This window comes from Tamandua tetradactyla, chromosome 7 (assembly GCF_023851605.1).
Source record: "Tamandua tetradactyla isolate mTamTet1 chromosome 7, mTamTet1.pri, whole genome shotgun sequence".
Lineage (NCBI taxonomy): Eukaryota > Metazoa > Chordata > Mammalia > Pilosa > Myrmecophagidae > Tamandua > Tamandua tetradactyla.
In genome coordinates this window covers 38,434,017-38,456,069 of record NC_135333.1, presented here as the reverse complement: position 1 = coordinate 38,456,069, position 22,053 = coordinate 38,434,017, and the positions used below count along the sequence as shown (strand labels likewise).

The following is a 22,053-nucleotide window of genomic DNA, read 5'->3' as shown; positions in this document are numbered from 1 at the left end:
GAACCCCTATTTTAGCCACATAAAAAAGTAACCTTTATATTAAAGATGTAAATAAAACAATAAAAATTCAGCAAGAAATTCTAAAGGGTTATGTCATGGTTAGGGTACTCTCCAGCCCTATGTCATAATCTTGTTTGCAGAGACCTTGATCATTTTTGCCTCCCACAAGACATCACACTGGCCCATTATATTGATGATATCATGTTGATTGGACCTAGTGAGCGAGAAGTAGCAACTACTCTAGATTAACTGGTAAGGCATTTGCGTGTCAGAGGATGGGAGATAAATCCAACAAAAATACAGGGGCCTTCCACCTCAGTAAAATTTCTAGGTGTCCAGTGGTGTGGGGCATGTCGAGATATCCCTTCTAAGGTGAAGGAGAAGTTGCTGCATCTGGCCCCTCCCACAACCAAAAAAGAGGCACAACGCCTAGTTGATCTTTTTGGATTTTGGCGACAACATATTCCTCATTTGGGTGTGCTACTCCAGCCCATTTATCGAGTGACCAGAAAAGCTGCTAATTTTGAGTGGGGACCTGAACAAGAGGAGGCTCTGCGACAGGTCCAGGCTGCTGTACAAGCTGCTCTGCCACTTGGGCTGTATGATCCAGCAGATCCAATGGTGCTGGAAGTGTCAGTGGCAAATAGAAATGCTGTCTGGAGCCTTTGGCAGGCCCCTATAGGAAAATCACAACGCAGACCCTTAGGATTTTGGAGCAAAGCCTTACCATCTGCTGCAGATAACTACTCTCCTTTTGAGAAACAGCTTTTGGCCTGCTACTGGGCTTTAGTAGTGACTGAACATTTAACCATGGGCCACCAAGTTACCATGAGACCTGAGTTGCCTATCATGAGTTGGGTGTTGTCTGACCCACCAAGCCATAAAGTTGGGCGTGCACAGCAGCACTCTATTGTAAAATGGAAATGGTATATGCAAGATAGAGCCAGAGCAGGTCCTGAAGGCACAAGTAAGTTACATGAAGAAGTGGCCCAAATGCCCATGGTTTCCTCTCCTGCCACATTACCTTCTCTTTCTCAGACCAGAGCTATGGCCTCGTGGGGAGTTCCTTACAGTGAATTGACTGAGGAAGAGAAAACTCAGGCCTGGTTTACAGATGGTTCAGCACGATATGCAGGTACCACCCGAAAGTGAACAGCTACAGCATTACAACCCCTTTCTGGTGTGTCCTTGAAGGACAGTGGTGAGAGGAAATCCTCCCAGGGGGCAGAACTTCGAGCAGTGCACCTGGTGGTTCATCTTGCTTAGAAGGAAAACTGGCCAGAGGTGTGTTTGTATACTGACTCATGGGCTGTTGCTAATGGTTTGGCTGGATGGTCAGGGACTTGGAAAGACCATAATTGGAAAATTGGTGACAAAGAGGTCTGGGGAAGAAGTATGTGGATAGATCTTTCTGCGTGGGCTAAAAACATGAAGATATTTGTGTCCCATGTGAACGCACACCAGAGGGTGACTTCAGCAGAGAAAGATTTTAATAATCAAGTGGATAAGATGACCCGTTGTGGATACCAGTCAGCCTCTTTCCACAGCAACTCCAGTCATTGCCCAATGGGCTCATGAACTAAGTGGTCATGGTGGTAGGGATGGAGGTTATGCATGGGCTCAGCAACATGGACTTCCACTCACCAAGGCTGACCTGGCTACAGTCACTGCTGAGTGCTCAATCTGCCAGCAGCAGAGACCCACACTTAGCCCCCAATATGGCACCATTCCCCAAGGTGACCAGCCAGCTACATGGTGGTAGGTTGATTACATTGGACCACTCCCTTCAAGGAAAGGGCAGCGATTTGTTCTAGCTGGAATAGACACCTACTCTGGATATGGGTTTGCTTTCCCTGCACGCAATGCTTCTGCCAAAACTACCATCCGTGGGCTTACAGAATGCCTTATCCGTCGTCATGGTATTCCGCATAGCATTGCTTCGGCTCAAGGAACACACTTCACAGCAAATGAAGTGTGGGAATGGGCGCATGCTCATGGAATTCTCTGGTCTTACCATGTTCCCCATCATCCAGAAGCAGCTGGATTGATAGAATGGTGGAACGGCCTTTTGAAAACTCAATTACGGTGCCAACTAGGTGGCAAAAACTTGAAAGGCTGGGGTAATGTTCTCCAGGAAGCTGTGTATGCTCTGAATCAGCGTCCACTGTATGGTGCTGTTTCTCCCATAGCCAGGATCCATGGGTCCAGGAACCAAGGGATGGAAATGGGCGTAGTACCACTCACTATTACCCCTAGTGATTCATTAGGAAAATTTTTGCTTCCTGTCCCTGCTACCCTGAGTTCTACTGGTCTACAGGTTTTAGTTCCAAAACAGGGTGTGCTTTCTCCAGGAGAAACAACAGTGATACCACTGAACTGGAAGTTAAGATTGCCACCTGGCCACTTTGGGCTACTTCTGCCTCTGGATCAACAAGCCAAGAAGGGGACTACATTATTGTCTGGGGTAATTGACCCTAACTATCAGAAGGAAGTAGGACTGCAACTACATAATGGAGGTAAAAAAGAGTTTTCTTGGCATATAGGAGATCCCCTAGGGCATCTATTAGTACTACCATGTCCTGTGATTAAAATCAATGGAAAACTGCAACAACACAATCCAGGCAGGACTACTAATGGCTCTGAAACTTCAGGAATGAAAGTTTGGGTCACCCCACCAGGCAAAGAACCACGGCCAGCTGAAGTGCTTGCTGAGGGGAAAGGGAACATGGAATGGGTAGTGGAAGAAGGTAGTGATAAATATGAAGTTCGACCACGTGATCAGTTACAGAAACAAGGACTGTAATGCTGTTTTGTTCATGTTATACTGTTTAAGTTGTAAGATATCAAGTTTAAGAATGAATGTTGCCTAAGGATTTGCACCCTATTCTGGAGAGATTTAATGTGTTTCCAGTTATATGCAGGACAGTTGAGTATTGTCAGGTAAAAGAAAAAAAATGTGTGCTTATTTTTTTTCATTTGGAAATTAAGTATGGTTTAAGGTGATATATATAAATATATCATATATATGTATATATATATAGGTGCCAAGTTGACAAGGGGTGGACTGTCATGGTTAGGGACATGTGTCAACTCGGCCAAGTTGTGGTAGCTGTTTATCTGATTGGGCAAGTACTGGCCTGTCTGTTGCAATGAGGACATTTCATAGGATTAGGTCATGATCATGTCAGCTGCATCCACAGCTGATTCCATTTGTAATCAGCCAAAGGGAAGTGTCTTCTACAATCAGTGATGCTAAATCTAATCACGGGAAGCCTTTTAAGGAAGATTCAGAGGAGACAGGCCCCAATTCCTGCTTTGGCTGGTGAACCTCTCCTGTGGAGTTCATCCAGACCCTCCATCGGAGTCATCGGCTTCACAGACTGCCCTGTGGATTTTGGACTCTGTGTTCCCGCAGTCATGTAAGACACTTTTATAAATTTTATATTTGCAAGTGTTCCCTGTTGATTCTGTTTCTCTAGAGAACCCTAACTAATACAGGTTATATGAACACCCTTGAGGTTTGGGGGAGCTTTCCTGCTTGAGATGGGGCACCCGGAAGCTGCAGGAGAAATGATAGACATTTGATAGTACAAAAATTAATTTTTTTTGTATGACAAAAAATAACACCAAGTCAATATATAAACAAGAAATTTGGAACACAGAGGATACTTATAAGAATATGGTTGAATATGCAGAGAGCATGCTCCAATTGACAAGAAGGGACTAAACAACCCAATAAGAAAGGGAAAGAAAAAGAGAAAAGGACTCCAAGAAGCGATTCAGAGTACTAATGTAAATGACTAACAAATTTATGAAAAGACTGTCAAATATCTGGCATGGGGAAAAACAAATTAAGAATAACAAGGTATCATTTAACATCTCTTGCATGGGCAAAAATTAAATCTACAAATCTATTGTTAGCATCTAGGCGAGAAAAGTTTACTCTAGGCACTATTGCTAGAGATGAAAATTATTATCATTTTTACTGAAAGCAATCTGGAAATATTTATTAAGATTAAAAATACATAAAACCCTTTGGCCCAGTAACTCCCTCCTGAGAATCCATTAAAAGAAAATATGCCCATGAGTCATGAGTCATGATAAATGTACAAAGGTATTGCTTATCAACAGGGGAAGGGGACTCAGTAGTGTGTTAGCAAGTGATAGACAAATGGCCTCCAGAAAAGAATGCAAATGTATACACATTTACAATAAAACATTTAATATAAAGGACTTGTGGCACAAAGTTTACAAATAATAATACAATAATCAATGCTCTGTATTATACCTTTCATAATCAATTGATTGTCACAGAATGCTTTTGTTCATTTTTGCCAAACTCTTCTATCTGTGCAAATGATCGAGTTCCAACATGAATGTTCATTGATATTTTCCTTTTTTTTTTGGTTGTTAGACAGTGAGATGAAACTGAACAACAGAGGCATATGTTGGAGTTGGGCTCGTTTATCAACAGCATGGGTGACTGCTTTGCTGAACTAGGTAATAGTTTTCAAATACTGGAAGAACATTTCCTCAAATTACTTGTGCTCTTCACATCACAAAGCAATAGCTACAGACATGACACACTTTAAAGTTGAATTTGCATTATTAACAGTTTCTCCATCACTTTCTTAAGTCTCTTCTAGACAGTGAACAAAACAATAAATCAAGCCCTGATTATGTAGTGTTTGCCAATTTCCATCGAGCCTGTACTTTCACTGTGGCCGATTTTAAACGACCAATGTGACATTTCTGAACACAGAGTTGGGAAGAGATGGAGAGAGAGAGGCACACCATTACCTTGCATTTTACAAGAGATGTAAATCACCTCAAGAATATAGATAATGGGTGAAATTATCTAGGTCTCATAGATAATAGGAAAAAATATAACTACTTATCATTTTAGGTATAATCATTAGGATTTGATGGGGTTTTATTTATTATCTTTGTTTTTAATATAATCATTTCATTATAAGTGTACGTAATTTAATTTTTAATGGCTCTGTTTAACAATCGGCTCATGAAATTCCAGAAGAGTTAATAAGAGGCTCTCATGAGCTAGTATATGCAGATTCCAGCACACCAATAGGATAGGTAGACTAACAGAAAACGGTGTACTGAGGAAAAGTACATAACTATTTAAAAGAACTCATCGGAGCTCTAGGAGGGAAATTGAAAGGATTTTCACAAAGAACTATTGAATAAGAAATGCAAAAAAAGAGTATAATACTGAGCACATTTTTGTAATGCAATGACCCCTTCCCCTCTGAAAACAACTTCCACGTGTGTGCATGTTAAGTGATTGCATGAATATTCAGAAGATTGAGTTAGCCTGAATTGGGGGTATAGGGTGCGATGTGTGAGAAGTAGAAAAGGCAGCCAAGCAAATTGGAAGAAAAAAAATAAAGACCGCCAATAAAATAAACTGGGCATATGTTATCACGTTTTAGCACTTATGTATATGTACATATGCATGTGTTCATGTCATTAAAATGCATTTTTCAGCCAAGCCTTCCGTTGGACTGTCGTTTCTGTTATCTATTGCTGTATAACAAACCATTTACATTTACTAAACTTAGTAGCTTAAAATAACGACCATTTACTATGACAATTCTATGGGGGGAGCCCAGGTTTCTTCTGTTTTCTATGCTGTTGGCTGGGACCCTAGGACGGTCGAAAGGTTATTGAGATCTCCTCACCTGGATGGCTAAAAACTGGGAGCTCAGCGGGGGCTGTCAGGTGGTGACCCAGTTCTCCAGGTGGGCCCTTCTGCGTGGCACCTTGGCCTTCCTCCCATCACGGCAAGCAGGTTCTGAGAAGGAGCATTCCAAGGGGCAGAGGCTGGAGCTGCAGCATTTCTGCCAAATTCTACTGGTCAAAAACAGGTCACAGGATCCGCCCAGGTTCAAGGGGATGAGAAATAGAATCCAGCCTTTGGTGGAGAAGTGGCAAAGCCAGGCTGCGACAGTGCATGTGGAACGGGAAGTGTTGCTGTGGCTATCACGGGAAACACAATAGGCCCCAACAGTGAAGGCCCTTGCCCACCGGGCCTCCATGTGGAATCAAAGGGTTGTGGGTAACTGGAGCTGGAAGGAACATGAGTGAGCACAGATCAAATACCTCATTTCAACAATAGGGAAATTGAGACCCAGAGGGGAGGGTAACATCATCACACAGCTGATCAATAGCTGGGTCTGAGTGCCAGTCACGTCTCCAGGGTCTTCAGGTTTGATGCCAGCCTTGTCACCTACATTTCTCCAGTAACTCCAGCTGTTCAGGCAGACGGGTGAATCCGTCGTTGCCCAGACACCACCTGCATCCATCCATTCACCGATCCACCCACCCACCCATCCATCCACAGCACAGCCATCCATTCATGTGTCTGTCCATCTGACCATCTGTCCATCCATCCTTTTATTCCTGGCTCTAGGACGGGCACTGAAGGCTCATTATCCCAAATTCATAGTATGAGTCCAACCAGCCCCTTCCCCTCACTTCCCTGGGGTGAGGGCTCTGCCAAACCCTTAGTTTCAATGCCTCGGAGGGCCAAGTTGTGACTGTCCCCAGACTGAGCTGTCTGTAGCAATGATTATATTGCAACCTAAAAGTGATGCTTTTTCTCATATTCCACCACAGAACATGCCCCCTTGACTGTAGGAAAGCTCTACCCCTGTTCAGAAAAGCATCACACATTACCAAGCCCACTCTGTACCCAATCTAAGTTGACCATTTTAATTTCAGATTTTTCACCCAATTTCAATGTTAACAATTATGATAACAACAACAGCTACCATTTTCTGTACTTTGTGTGTCCCAAGCACTGTGCTGGACATTCTAATACTTTAGCTTATTTAATCCTCATAACAAACATAAGAGGTGGGCGTGACTATTATTCCCCTTTTACCAGTGACAATGAGAGATTTGCCAATTTGCAAAAGGCACAAAGATGTTACATCTATATGGTCACTGCTCATGACAACTAGAATTGTTGGACACCTGTCACATGCAGGCCCTGGGTCCTACACACACACAGCCATTCATTCATTCAATCTCCAATAAGTATTTATTGAGTGCCTAATGTATGCCCTTGAAGGAGAGTCCATTCTAATACAAGGAGACAGAGGATAAACAATAAACATGATACATGAGTAAACATAGTAGTATGTGGAGGTGGTGAATGCTGTGGGAAAAAGAAAAGGCAGAATGGGGTGGGGTGAGGAGTTTGCAATATGGAAGAAGGTGGTGAGAATGGGTCTCATTGAGAAGGTAAGCAAAGACTTCAAGGAGGTGAGGAGGTAACCCAGAAGATATCTGGAGAAAGAGCCTCTAAGCAGCAGGAACAGCAAGTACAAGGGCCCTGGGGCAGGAGGGTGCCTGGCGTGTTGGAGGAACAGCAAGGAGGGCAGTGTGGCTTGAGCAGAGTGGGCGGTGGGGGGGGATGTGCGAGGCAGCACGGGGAGTCAAATAGTCTGGGACCTTGTAGACCCCTGTAAGGACTGTGGCTTGCATTTTGTGCAAAAGTAGGAGCCTTTGCAAGCTTTTAGCAGAAGCATGCCATGATCTGGCCCAATAGTTTTAAAGAATTATTCTGACCAATGTGCTGGGAATAGATTGCAGGGGGCAAGGATGAAGGCGGCTTGGACAGGATGGAAGCAGGGGGTGGTGGAAGTGGCCAGATTCTGCAGTATTTTGGAGGGAGCGCCGACATCAGCTCCTGACAGATTGGATGTGGGGTGTGAGGGAGAGGGCGGCATCGGGACGGATGCGAGCTTCGTGGCTCAGGCACCTGGAAAGACAGGGCACCGCCCCCCAACACAGTGAGTCTGGGTAGGAGACCCAGAGCTCAAATTAGGACTGTCGGGCTTGAGAAGTCACTCTGACGAGCAAGTAGTGATGTTGCGGAGGCCACCGGAAATGCCGGTGGCATCAAGACAGAAGCGCAGGCTGGAGTGATAAGGAAGGCCGCTTCTTGAGGGTGTTTAAAGCCACCGGACAGGACGAGATCATCGCGGGAGGGAGGGGTTGGTGGAAGCACACGCAGTCCCAGGCAGAGCCAGCCGGGGGCTCTGAGGAGGCTCACCCAGGAATTGGGTGGAGACTCAGCGTGAATGGGTCCTGGAAGCCAGGAGAGGGGAGGGATCCCTGGAGAATAAGATGCCGCGGAAGGTCAGAGGCTCAGGTCTGACAGCTGACATTGGATTTGGGGTCTGCTGACTTCCTTAGGGGCAGTGTCAGAGGGCCCATGAGGTCAGGAACATGTTGGAGGTAGGGGATGGTTCAAGAAAGAGAGGGATGAGTCTGCTCTTTCAAGGAGCCTTCTTCTAAAGGGAGAAGAAACAGGGCAGTGAAGGACTGAAGAAGAGGGGTGTCAATGCTTATTCTGGAGGCGGGAGAGAGAGATGGATGCATGAATACCAATGGAGAAGATTCCGTAGAGCGCTACGAGTTGCTGATGGACAAGTGTTAGCCCAGCACCTGCTCCGAGGCAGTCGGGGTTGGGGACCAAGGGCACGGCAGTGGAGGGAAAAAGTGTGTCCGGCCCTGGACAGAGCCTCCACTTTGATGGGGTCCCTCCCGGCCAGACGGTGCCCACACCCCCCACCCGCTTGTCCTGGGTTCTCCCCCTCGCCGGCCCCCCCGTTCCACAGGGAGGGGAGCAGCTGCAGCCCTACACAGGCGCTCATGGTGGGGCTGTGTCGGGGTCAGCGCAGGTTCTTTTAAAAGAACCTCCTAATGGATGTTGGATGTTCCACGTCCCCATCAATCACCTCAGAAATAACCAAGCGACTGGCAAATATTCAGAACAAACCCAGAAGGGGAGGAAGCAAGACGGGACATGAGCGATGATTCTGCTGCGTGAGCCAGAGAGCCAGGGACAGACGGGCTCTCGGTAGAAATGTCTATTTGTGGCTCCCCAGTCTAATTTCTGAATATGATGACGAATAAATATTGGTCTTTCCTTCTGCAGCTTTTCCATCTGGGCAGTTCGGCCAAATAGATGCTGCCATCGTTTGCTTTCTGGAACTGGGGAAAGATTGGGGCCTAGAGAGTGGGGAAAGGTTTCCCCAACATCCCACAGCAAGATGGTGGCAGAAGAGGGAGGGGAGCACTGGAAGGTCGGGGGCCCTGGGAAGGGATCCACGGTTTCCCTAAGGTTGAGCTCTACTTCTTGCTTTTGTGTTCTCTAATGCACCCTGATGAGTGCTCATCTAACTGCTGCTAAATTACCATCAGTGACGGGGAACTCACTACCACCAAGTAGTCCTTTCTATGATTAGATGGTTTCGAATGTTAGAAAGATCATTCACTTGACAAACTCCTTTTTGAATTCCTAACATATGCTGGGCATTGCTCTAGATATGGGATGCAGTGAACAAGATACACAGCAAACAATAACTTAGTGTTTTAGTTTCCTTGTTGCTATAGCAAATACCATGTGATGGGTCTGCTTAAATAAAGGGAATTTATTAGCTCACATTTTTGAGGCTGGGAGAAAGTCCAAACCCAGGCATTATCAAGGTGATGCTTTCTTCCTGAAGACTGGGATTGGGGCTGGCTGCAGGGACCCCTGGTCCTGGGCTCCTCGGTCGCATGGCAGCCTCTTCTGGCCTCTCCGTTCTCTTCCAGGTTATGGGTTCTGTTGACTTTTAGCGTCTGGCTGTCCCACTGTGACTTTCTGTCTGAATTTCATTCTGCTTATAAAGGGCCCTGTAATAGGATTGAGTCCCTTCCTGATTGAGGTGGGCCACACCTTGACTGAAGGGACCTCATCAGAAGCTCCTACTTAAAATGAGTTCACACCCACAGGAGGGGATTGGGTTTAAGAACATGTTTTCCTGGGGGACACACAGCTCCAGCCCCCTCACCCAGTAACAGACAAAAAATGGAAGGAGGGAGGAGATGCCAGTTAGCCGTAACGGTGTGTGGAGGACATAGGACAGCATGAGCAGAGCGACGGGGTGGCTTCCTGAGGATGGCCAGGGGAAGGCCTCTGGGAGGTGACAGCTAAGTTGAGAGCTGAGAAGAGCCTCTTGGACAAAGGGACAGAAGAGGGGTCCCACTGGTGTCTGAGGATAGGAGGGACAACCCCTGAGATGGGTGGGCATCCTTGGTTCCCCAGTGGGGAAGAGCCAGTCCCAAGAGTGGAGGCCAACCCGGGGCATGTGCTGGGTTGAATAGCATGCCCCCCAAAATCCACGTCCACTGGGACCTCAGACTACGACTGCACGTGGGACTCGGGGCTTTGCAGATGTGATTAGTTAAGATGAGGTCATATGGGATTAGGGTGGGTGCTCAGTCCAGTAAGACTGGTGTCTTAAGAAGAGAGAAGACAGCCCTGTGATAACAGAAGTAGAGGCTGCAAAGCCGAGGGACACCACAGATGGCAGGTGGCCCCCAGAAGGTGGAAGAGACAAGGAAGTGTCTGCCTCTAGCACCTTAAGCGGGAGCACTGCCCTGCCTGTATCTTTATTTTGGACTTTTGGCCTCCAGAACAATGAGAGAAGAAGCTCCCCAGTTTGTGGCCTTTTGTGACAGCAGCCCCAGGACACTGACCTGGGGACCCTGGTAGCAGGGGGCTGCACCTCGTCTCCGAGCCTGGGGCATGGCTGTCTGGGGGAGCTCCACATGGGCCACTCCAGGGCATCTCAAGGCCTCCCCACCTGCCCTGAGCAAGGCTGGGAGGAGGGCGTGGGGGGCTCATGATCCACATTAACCCAAGAGAGACACCCAAGGAGATGGGGCTGAGTCGGGGTACAGGGCCACTGCCCCTGGGCCCCTCCCCTATCCACCACCCCGACCTTGCAGACCCTCAGGTGTGTGGGCTCACCCTATATCCCTCCTTGCATTCAGCCAAACTGACCTCCTTCAGCATCACCCACTGGCCAGTCCTTCCTTCTGGAGTCCACTTGCCCAGGACCAGCCCGGCAGAGACCTGACGATGGCCAATCTCGTCTGTCCTGGGCTGCAGGAGGAGAAACTGCCCAGCTGAGGCGCTGAACGAGCGGATGAGCCGCAGGTCCCGGCAGGGTGGAGCAGCCCGCTCCCAGCGCCTTGTCTTCTCATTGACACGGTGAAACCACCTCTGCCCTGTCTTGCCCTTATCCAACCCCCAGCCTTGGCACTCCCAGAGCTGTCACACCTGAGTGTCCCAGCTTGGCCAGGCTGTGGCTATGTGAGCAAGTAACCAGGCTCTCCGAATTCCCATCAAACGGGAGTACAAGAACTCCCTTTTAGGGTTCTCCTGAGGATTTGACACGTTATTTGTAGAACACACAGCCAGGAGCTGGCACACGCCCACAGGTGCTCAAGATATGTCTGGCTAAGTCCAGGTGGATCGAGGCACCTGCAAGTTCGACAGCAAGTGTTCGTGATGACCTGCACCCGGCGGAGGCTCTTGGCCTGGACTGATGCTTCTTTGGTGTAATGTTATTCTTCTCAGGAGAAGCAGCTGCTAAAACGAGCAGTGAAGTGTGTTTTAGGGATTTTAGAAGTGTCAGATTTTTCTTAAAAACACATGCACGCATGGAGAGGGGGGGTGACCCTTTGTCAGGCCACGTGGTTTAGAAGGGGCTGGAGGAGCCCGTGCACTGCTGCCCCCACCCCACGTTGTCCACGTAGTCCAGCTCCCAGCTCTCTCCTCCCACGGCCAACACTGGGGATCCCTGTTCTATGCCTGGAAGATAAATAGTCCAGCAGCCACCCAAGCCAGCTGCCTTTGCTGCCTTCTCCCTCCCAGCCCCTTCTGGATATGCCCGATTGGCACAGGAGAAGCTCTGAGACAGACGCTGTGCCATTTAGGAAAGCCATCCTTGAAATATACTCTGTCTTCATGCAAGAGAGAACTTGAGTTTTCTACATGGCACCGTAGCCCCCACGGCCCAGCTGCCCCCGGGACCCGCTGGAGGCCTCCTAGTGCAGGGTGGTCACGTGACTGAGCTGACCAATCAAAACATTCTCTAGGACTTTGGCTGGAATCTCAGGACAGAGTCTCTGGATTCAACAACAACTATTTTATTACTATTATTATTCTTTTTATTATATAGAATAATATTGCAAAGATGATGTGTTAGATTTGGGGAGTCAGGGTAAACCATATTTGAGAAATCTTGGTATTATTTTTGCAACTTTTCTGTAAGCCTGAAATTATTTCAAAATAAAGTTAAAAAATAAAAATATCCTACTCTCCAGCCACACAGAGAAAATGGAAATTTGTTTACTCTCATGGAAAGGACTGGGATTTCCTAGGACTCCTGGAAGCCTGCTCACCAGCCCAGAACCAAACACTTTTAGGCAGTCTCACCCTAATGGGGATTTTTCCAGACTTTTTTCAGTTCTCACCCAGAGCACCCAGCTCCACCCAGGGGCAGATTTTCAACATCAATATCTGCCCTCTGTGTGCTTGCAACTTGCTAATTGCCTTTCTCCCAGTCTGCCTGGTGATGCGACAATCTGGGTCCCATCTTATCTCCTTATCAGATTATGTTTTGTTTCTTTTATTAAGCATGTTTTATAGGCACTACCATTACAATAATCCTGCCAGCTGGCAATTAGTGAGCACTTACTATATGCCCAGCAGCATGCCAAGTGGCTTGGCGTGGTCTCACTTAACCCCTGCCACCACCCTTTGAAGGTAGCTGAATTAGTCTTCAGATAAAAAGGGTCCACGTCAACAGCGCAGGCCCAGGTGCTAGGGGACCGAAAGTGGCCACAATTTTGTGTATGATGGGTGTGTTTTAACAAAAGGAACACAGAACTATTTTACTCTTGGAAATCTTATAAAAACATATGATTTTGCAAATACTTTATGAGGCAGGGGCTGTGCCAATAAGTGGCCCTGAAGGCGCTGTTTCACCCACACCTCCCAGCCATCCACCTCTGTCTCCCAAACACCGTGCCACCCTCCCACCCCAGGCCATAAATGTCAGCATGCCTAAGAGTTCATGTCATCATCTAAGCCCCACCTCCTGACTGCACCTCACATCCAGAAAAGTCCCTTGCAGGCTTGCTCCCGCCCATCCTTTGGTCTGGAAGACCTGGCATTTATAAGCAGATGAGGTGGGGGGGTCTTCTGAGGAGTGGGGGCGGTGATCCCACTGGGAGAGTGAGGTCATAGAACCCCAAAAGATGGGGGGCTGAAGCTGAAGGAGGGGAAGGGTCTTGAACCCTGGACTGAGCCCCCCTGAGGGCAGAGGCTGTGTATGTTCACCCAGGTGCCTCTCAATCTTTTGGTTTATGGGATGAATGGGAGGGAGGGGGAGGGGGAGGGGAAGGGAGGGGAGGGGAGGGGAGGACCGTGCAGCAAATCCATGGAGGAGCTAAAAGAGGACATTCAAATAAATCCGTTATAAAATAGTTGTAATTCTGCCATTAAAATAATTTTATAGGGCGGTGCAATGGTGGCTTAGTGGCAAAACTCTCACCTGCCATGCCAGAGACTCATGTTTGATTCCTGGTGCCTGCCCATGCAAATAATAATAATAACAGTAATAATAATAATAATGAGCCTATAATTGACTGTATATTGAAATGAGAATATCCCTGAAGGACAAACAAGTATGTGTAATACAAGTTCAATTTCTGTCCCCCTAAACCGTACATATTTATACATAACTAAGACGGGGCAAGGAGAGGAACACAGTGGTTTGTAGCTTCCCTCTTGCTGGCTCGGGGGACAGCGCTGCCCCTGTGAGTTCCTCACTGTGCTAGGGCCTTGGGGGAAACCGAGCCAGGCTTGAGGACGATGTGACAAGGGCGGATGGGGGGCAGGGTAGGGAGGGGTGAGTAGGCTGGGAAGACAGCATAGGCTAGACAGAAAGTCCTGAGGGGACAGGGGACATGCGCAGAAATAGGCACCTAACGTTTATGCACAAAAAGCATCCAGGCGAAGTCCCTTGGTGGATGGGAGAAAAATTACGGAACTATTAAACTTTACCACCACAGAAACCCCAGATACTGTGCCAGACATTCAGGACCCCCAAACCCATAGGCCAAGCCCTTGATCTTGAGGCTTGCTCTTGTGAAGCTTACATGTAGCAGAGAAGCTTAGCCTACCTATAGGTGTGCTTAAGAGTCACCTCCCGAGGACCTCTTTCATTGCTCAGATGTGGCCTCTCTCTCTAAGCCCAACTCTGCAGGTGAAATCATTTCCCTCCCCTCTATGTGGGACATGACATCCAAGGGTGAAAGTCTCCCTGGCAGCGTGGGAGATGACTCCCAGGGATGAGGCTGGCCCTGACACTGTGGGATCAACAATGCCATTCTGACAAAAAGGAGGAAAAGAACTGTAAGAAATAAGATATCGGTGGCTGAGAGAGTTCAAATAGAGTCGAGCGGCTACTCTGGAGGTCACTCTTACACAAGTTTCAGTTAGACATTGCTACCTATCATAACTTGCCAAACCCCAACCAAAACCATTCCAGCCAATCTTAAAGAACATCTAGGGTGTTATATGAGATTTTACAAAGATTCCATGCACTAGGGTAACTTTCCAGAAACCTACAACCTCCGGTCCCTGGACGAGATAAGTCCTGAAATGCAGAGGGCCCAGCCTCTCCAGAACATCAGCTAGTTCCATCCCCTTATCCCGTATTATCAACGGCTCCCTCTAATATGAAAAAGTTAGAATGGGCGTATCCCAAATACCCCTAAAGAGTAGGAGAAAGATCAAAGATGATGGTGCCGTTATACAAAGAAGATCAGGCTTAACAAATGAGTGTGAGTGCTGAATCATTATACTGATACTTCTTTTAGCCTCTAGTACCTTAGAGTAGCTAAAAATAAAAACCTAAAACTGTGCAGTTGTAACCCATACCAAACTCTGAAATTCGAACTATTAGTTTTACAACCAATAGTTGCAATTTACCTTGAAATTTATTGCTTTTATGTATATATGTTATTTAAAGAGAAGGAGGAGTGTAACAGAGGAGATGAGATTTAACAAATGAGTATTACTGCTGAATCATTATATTGACATTTCTGTTGGTCTCCAGTGTCTTAGAGGAGCTAGAAGAAAAAACGAAAAATTGTGGAACTGTAATCCATAACAAACTTTAAAATTTGTCCTATAATTACTTGTTAAAACGTACTCAGAAATTTATTTATTTGTATATATGTTGTATATTTCACAATTTGAAAAAAAGCGTTATATAAAAAAAAAGCAGCCAGGAAAGAAATCCACCAAAATCTCCCGGGCGGTAGAATTGTGAGTGTGGATCCCCTTTCTGCTTTCCTGAATTTTCTACTTTTTCTACAGTGATCAGGATAACTTAAATAGCAAAGAAATGATCCAGTTCATAAATTGCTAATCCCATACCCCTTAGACAAAGAAGCCCCTGGGTCGTGGGGCTTGGACCTGATATACAGAGCCCTTCTCTGGGGGAATCCTGTCCCCCCAAACGCCATCAAGAAGCTAATTACATTTCCCCAAAGAAGATGAGCAAATGGCCAATCTGCACAGGCAAAATTGCTCAACACCATTGGTCATTAGAGAAACACGAATCAAAATCACAATAAAGTAATGCTAAATATCCGCAAGGATGGCTGGAATACAGTTTTTAAAAAGGAAAGTAACTGCTCTTGAGGCTGTGGAGGAATCGGAACCCTCTTCATTGTCGATGAGCATGTGAAATGGTGCATCCGCTGTAAAAGACAGTTTGGCACTTCCTCAAAAAGTTAAACATAGAGTTAACCAAGGACCCAGCAATTCCCAGTATATCCTAGGTATATATATAACTCCAAAGAATTGAAAACATATGTCCATGCAGAAACTTGTACATAGAATTGTTCACAGTAGCATTTTCCATAATAGCAAAGAAAGTGGAAACAACCCAAATATCCATCAACTGACAATAGATAAACAAAATGTAGTCTACCAATACAATAGAATAAAATTATTCAGCCATAAGGAGTGAAGCTCTGATTCGTCAACATCATGGACCAACCTCAGAAATACAATAAGTAAAAGAAGCCAGCCCCAAAAGACCACATTGTGCAGGGTCCTATTTGCAAGAAATGTCCAGAGCTCCAAACACACCCAAAATCTCTGCAGGTGGCATCAGGCTCAGCAGCTTCTCAAGGGGAATCCCACAGGCAGCCAAGCCTAAGAACCACTGTCCGAAGCCCATGCAGTCCATGGACCCGACTGGGGCTTGTGAGTAACGCAGAGTGCCTAGACCCACCCTGACCAAAGGGGCATTTAATGGGCCCCCGGGTGAGTCACAAGCCTGTCAGGGTTTGAACAGCATCAAAAGAACAGTTGTCTGTCCTTGATATACAACCCAGGGGTCCTGGGCCTGTCCCTTGGCCACTCACTCACTATGTGACTTGTCTGTCCCCATGGGTCCTGAATGGTGGATGAACATCAGCTGGGTGGGCTGCCTGACCCCCACAGCCCAGATCTGATGGCCAGAGCAGACAGCACAGGGCATCGGGGCTGCATGAGCAAAGCATTGGGCCCAAGGGTGCTGCCCTCAACCCACTAGGGGCAGGCTCATCTCACCTTACCTGCTGGGTGGTCCCCATGCAGAATCCTTGAAAGGTGAGTGTCTTGACTCTGCTTGCATACCCCCAGGGACAGGCTTCTCACTACCTCTCCAGCAGAGCATGTGGTCCCTGCATGACCTTGCACCCTGGAAAGCTCTGCCTGGTACTGATTCCTGGCCTGGCCCTGGCACATGGCACCTGGAACCTTCTGCCCAGGACAGCCTGGGGGGCCGTTTCTCCCCTTCAGGCTGTTGGCTACTTGGCAGCTGTTTCTTACCTCCCTTTGGGCCCCGAGGCCCAAATTCCTTCCCTTCAGAACTGCTGCCTAGCCCCACTCTGCACTCAGGCCCTGTCCCCAGGACGGGCTGTTTAGGGGATGTCCATCTCTCCAGCACACCCCACACCAATTTTGTCCTTGGGAAGGAGCCACCGAAGACCTTTTGTTGGTGGAACATAGGGACATGACAGGAGAAGGTTACTTATGGATAAATGTCAAGATCCCCCCTCCATTGGAGGCATGACTAGAGGGATCACGGCACAGTCTCTGGGGAGGACCAAAATGAAGACTGAAAGAGAAAGGGAGTGGGGAGGAGAGGTGGCTGGATTGGGTGCCGGTGGTGGGCTTGATGAGCAGCAGAGAGTGGGAGAGGCTGGATGAAGGGGGGGGGGGGGTGGGGGCAGATGCTCCACATGGAGACTCGGGGAGGGCAGAGATGGAGAGAGAACATTTTAAAGACGCTTTGCAGCAACATAAAAATCTACTATGTGCTACCCCCCATTTCCTACAGTAAGGCAAACTAATTCCCACTGCAAAGCAACCAAAAAATTGTGGGCGTGTGTGTGCATATTTATGTATATTTGTATAAATAAAAATATATATGTATATATGACTATCCATATGTATGTAAATTTATGTACATTATGCATTCAGATGCGCACATATGCACATATATATACATATATGCTATTGTATGTATCAGAATGCATCACACTGAGCTGGTAAGAACAAGGGAAATCCTCACAGGCCAATGAAATAAAAGTGAACTGTGGCAACCCTAAGAGATAAGCAGTTGCTGAAGTTGACTCGGGCCTGGGGGCGTCAGCTAAGACCTGCCGTCCTGATCTTCCTTTTCCATGCCCACCCATGGCTGGGGGGAAGTTGAGGAAAGCGGAGGGCCCTGCCAGGAGAAGTCAGACGGGAAGCCCTCCATAAAGCTGGGATCCTTAAGGGGCTGCACCCCCAATATTGCAGTACACTGGGGGGGCTGGAAACCTCAAGAGAGGAAAAGCAAGGACACTTGCCTGTATTAATCTCAGAACTAAGGAAAAAGGAAAAAAAAAATCTCTCCTGAAAAAAAAAAAAATCATAACCCTGATGTGAGTTTAACACCAGCTGGGTGGACCACAAATCCTCAGGCTAAGAATTTATTTTAAAAGGAGCCAGCTTGGCAGTGCGTCCAGGCAGCTGGCAGAAGCTGATGTAAATTATATCCGGAGGCCCCCACTTTCAACCCAGGCCTCAAAGAAGAACCAGTCATTGAGGTGAAAAGACCACAGTCAGAATTCACAAGACCCACGAGGGAAAAAGGAAACCACGAGCAAGAGCAGAATCAGATGCAAAACAGGCTTCAGATCCTAGATCCCTGGAGACAAATTAAAGTCGCCTAACGTGTAGAAGAACTAAAAGAAGGGATCAAAAATAAGAGTAAAGAATAAGTTACTATAAAACGACCAAGAAATTTTGACAAAGAAGCAAATAAATCTTTTTGAAATAAAAAATATATAAATAATTGAAATAAACAGATTAAACAGGAGAGTGGACATAGCTGCCTCAGTCAGGAAGAGCTCAGCACTTCCTGCTCGTGTGACGTTCAAAACGGCTGTCACTGAACAATCCTGCAGCTGCGTCCTTCCATCTCGTGGCTCCACCGTCTTTGACACGCGGCTTCCAAGATCACCAGGCTTGTCTTTATCAACTGGACATCACCGAGCCCAGAGGGATAGGCAGGGAGGTTTGGAGAGCAACGCTCACCTCCCCTTCAATCACAGTTCACCGATTAGGCTGGTATGTGGCCACGTCAAATTGCAAAAGGTGGGCGGGCGGCTGGGAAATGGGGTCTAGTTGCCCACCCAACAAGGCGAGGAAGTGGACTTAGGAGCCACCACGACGTCTTGGCTACGGCAGCTGACATGATCTTTCTTAGATGTGTGGTTCACAGGTTAAGTGCTCAGAAGAAAGGTGAGGGTCCAGTAAAGGTCAGCTGTGGAGCCCTGGCTGCTATTCAGCCTACAGCACTGCTCAAAACCCTACCCATCATTCATTCAGTTCACCATTAAAACTCTCATGCTGGGGATTAAGCTAAGCAGGGAGGATGATTCACATTTTACAGATAAGGAAACCGAGGCTCAGAGAGGGCTGGGAACTTGCCTGAGATCACACAGCTGCTAAGAGGCCCAGTTGGGATCAGAACCCAGGACTTCCCAGGACATTACATTGCTGCCTCTCACTCCAGACAACAGGAAGAGGGAGAGGGATCATGGAACTGGGGGCTCTCGACTGACCTGTGTCTTCTGCTGAGCTGGTGAACCCCCCAGGCCAGACAGGGCACTGAGGGAACCAGCTCGTGGTCAGAGCAGTTGATCTCGGTTTGCCTGCCAGTGTCCCGGTGGATTGGGGTGGCTGCCTGGGGCTGGCTGCAAATCAAGCCATAGGGGCTGGTGTCTGCCTCACCAGGAGAGCTAAGAGGTCACGGTCATCTGTCAGCCCACTAGTATTTATCAGTGCCTCAAACGTGCTAGGTGCTTTTGTGCGGCTCCAACAAGCACAGCCTTGGGGCAGGGCCCAGCAGAACCCAGGCAGAGCTGCCCTGTAGCAGGAGCTCATTGGGTTCTAACTCTGAGCTCTGACTATGTGCCCAGCCCCTGGGGCAGCTCACCGGCCCCTCGTCACTGCATCCTCACCTGGACCCAGGGAGAAGATGATTTCAGCCCCGTTTTCACAGATAAAGTGATGACGAGGCTGCTAATATCTAAATGCCATGTGCCCAGCAATGTTCAAGTTCTTTCAAAGATTCTCATCGTTAACTTTCATAGTAACCCTGGAAGACTAGATTCCCTTGGACAAAGGAATTCCACCTCCCTTTGACAAAGAAGGAAACTGAGGCTCGGGTCGGTAAAGTGCTTTACCCAGGCTTCTCCCGGGATTTGTGGCCTGGGATCGGATTTGGGCATCTGCCCCTGACCACTGCACCACCTGCTTCTCCACCCAGCCATGAGCTCCTCTGGGACATCTCTGGATGCCCAGTCCGTGGGGAATGGCTCGTGCATGCGGGCTTGGACAGATTTAAAAACTATTTGCATGTTGAAAACATCACCTTTCCCAGCACTACACAAACCCATCGATGTGAAATGCTCACAGGTAAGTGAACAAATTCATGGAACGGTGGGCCAACCCATGGCAATCTGCCCATTCTTCATAGAAGAATCCTTTCTGGGACAGCCTCATCCTGCATTTTCCAGCCAGTCGGACCTTCCAGAATCTACTGTCCTTCTTCAGCCCAGGCCCCCTTGGCTGAGAGGCCACAGCTGCTCCCTGGGCTAAACCTTTCCCCAAGCTGAATACCCAGGAGCTCAGGCTAGAGAAGCCCCTCTGCCTGCTGCTCACCCCCTCGGGTCTTGCAAAGATGGCAGGGCTGTGGAGGCAGGGACTGGGGGTGGAGGAGGGGTGGGGTAGCTTTGATCCGTTGCCAAAATGAAAAAGAGAGAGGGGGAGAAGCACACTTTTCTCTAGCCAAGCTGTTGGCTTACCAGCTGACTTTGGTAAAAGGAAAAGAAAAAAAATCCCTAGCACCATCTGTTCGCAGCGCGGGGCTGGTGTAGGGCCTGGGGCTTCCTGCAGCTCCGGCGGCCAGACCAGTTTGAGAATCTGCGACAGCTGCCCCCCGGATTATTTTGGGAAGCGGCTCGACTCGGAGGCACCCCGGCCTTCGAGGCATTTCCCATCACTCCGAAGCTGTGGGTACAGCCAGCCCAAGGCTGCCAGCTCTTTCTGGGCCCTGGACGTCTTCCAGTTTAGCCCACTATAATTATCTCGCTTCCAACTTCTGCTGCAACTTCAACTGGAGTCAGATTTCTTGGGATGGAGAGAGAGGTGGCAAGGCTGACGGAAGGTGGGGCGAACCCAGAGAAGACTGCCCGCTCCCCTTCTTCCCAGTCTCCTTTGCGGAAGCTGCTTCCCCCACCCACCCCCAAGCACTGGGACCCCCGTCCCCAGGCCTCCATCTCTGTCCCGCAGCTCATCCCTTCCCCACTGTCCTTGAAGGATCCGGCAGGCTCCCTCTAGCAAAGAAGCTCCCCAGGTGGGTGGGATGAAGGCGCCCAGGTAGGGTCCACAGCATCAGAAAGGCCTCGAAAGGGTGCAGGGATTTTAGGGAGTGACTTGAAAACAGGTCCAAAGTCTGGGTCGGGGGAGAGAACAGGGCGAGCAGGAAACCGCAAACCCAGCAACACCTGGAGGAGCCCCAAGCCTCGGAGCCAGGGAAGGGGCAAGAGCAGGACAGTCACGTGACCAGGCTCCCAGGGCAGAAAAGAAGGCCTGGTTGCTGGTGTGGAATTGGGGCTGGGGGGGCCAGAGGCAGGAAGACTGACTGGGAAGTGAGGGCAGCCATCCCCTCGGATGGTGAGGGCCTGGAAGGGAGGGGCAAAGAGGAGGGGATGAGTCTGAGAGGGGAGCAGGGGCCAGGAAGGCAGGACTCAGTGTCCACAGGGGGGGAAGAGGGAAGGGTCCAGAGTGAGTTACAGGGCCCGGGCTGGGAGACAGGATGCTCAGAGGGCCCGTCAAAGAGATGGAGAATCGGGACAGGGCAAAGTAGGGAGTTCTGACTTCCACCTGGGGGGTTGGGGTGGGTCTGCCCCGAGGGGAGCGGTGCCCTGGGTAGTTAGAAATGTGGGCCTGGAGCTCAGAACTGGAGAAGGTATGCGGTGTGAGAAGGAAAGAGCCCCAGCACCACGTCTCCCAGGAGGCAGAGGAAAAGGAGCCAGAAAAGCCTGAGGTGACAGTGAGCAGAGATCAAGGAATCCTGGAGACCTGGAATCCATGGATAGACCTGGGAGTGCCCACCCGGGATACGCCTAACGGTGCCCAGTGAGCACGAGGCTGAAATGGAGGCCGGGCTCGAGCAGCCAGAGGAGCTCCCCCAGCGCTGGGGAGCTGCAGGGCCCAGGTTACCTTCCTTGAACAACTGGGAGGTCAGACTCCCGAGAATGGACAGCCCAGGAGAGTCATTCCTCAGACAAAGAAAGAAAATCAGAGGAGCCCCTGAGCATTCCCACTCACTGCCTGGAGACAGTTTCCAGGCTGCAGTGCAGCGAGGGGAACCCAAGCACAGCCCAGCATGGAGGGTAGGGGATTTGGATTTCAGGAAAACCAAGGCAACTATAATTTGTGGAACAGAGGGACAGAGTTCCAAAGATCTGATGAAGGACTCACTCAAGTCCACTGAGCTCTGGTTGGCACACCCATGGCAGAAAACTTCCTTGGCATATGAGGCTGGAGAAGAACTGTAAGAATGG

General features: G+C 48.6%; 1 protein-coding gene across 3 annotated transcripts in view; it reads right to left on the bottom strand.

Annotated features, from left to right (window-relative positions):
- Positions 1–17,882: 17,882 nt before the first annotated feature.
- PARVG (parvin gamma) overlaps positions 17,883–22,053 on the bottom strand; it is a 36,559-nt gene continuing 32,388 nt past the window's right edge. The window contains exons 11-12 of one of the 3 annotated variants that reach the window (XM_077169133.1): positions 21,971–22,041; positions 17,883–19,176 (exon numbers count right to left, since the gene is read on the bottom strand). In XM_077169133.1, coding sequence (XP_077025248.1) covers positions 18,987–19,176; positions 21,971–22,041 — 261 coding nt within the window. In that variant the 3' untranslated portion in view covers positions 17,883–18,986. The remainder of the gene's footprint in view (positions 19,177–21,970; positions 22,042–22,053) is intronic. The other 2 variants (XM_077169131.1, XM_077169130.1) reach the window with 2 other exon arrangements.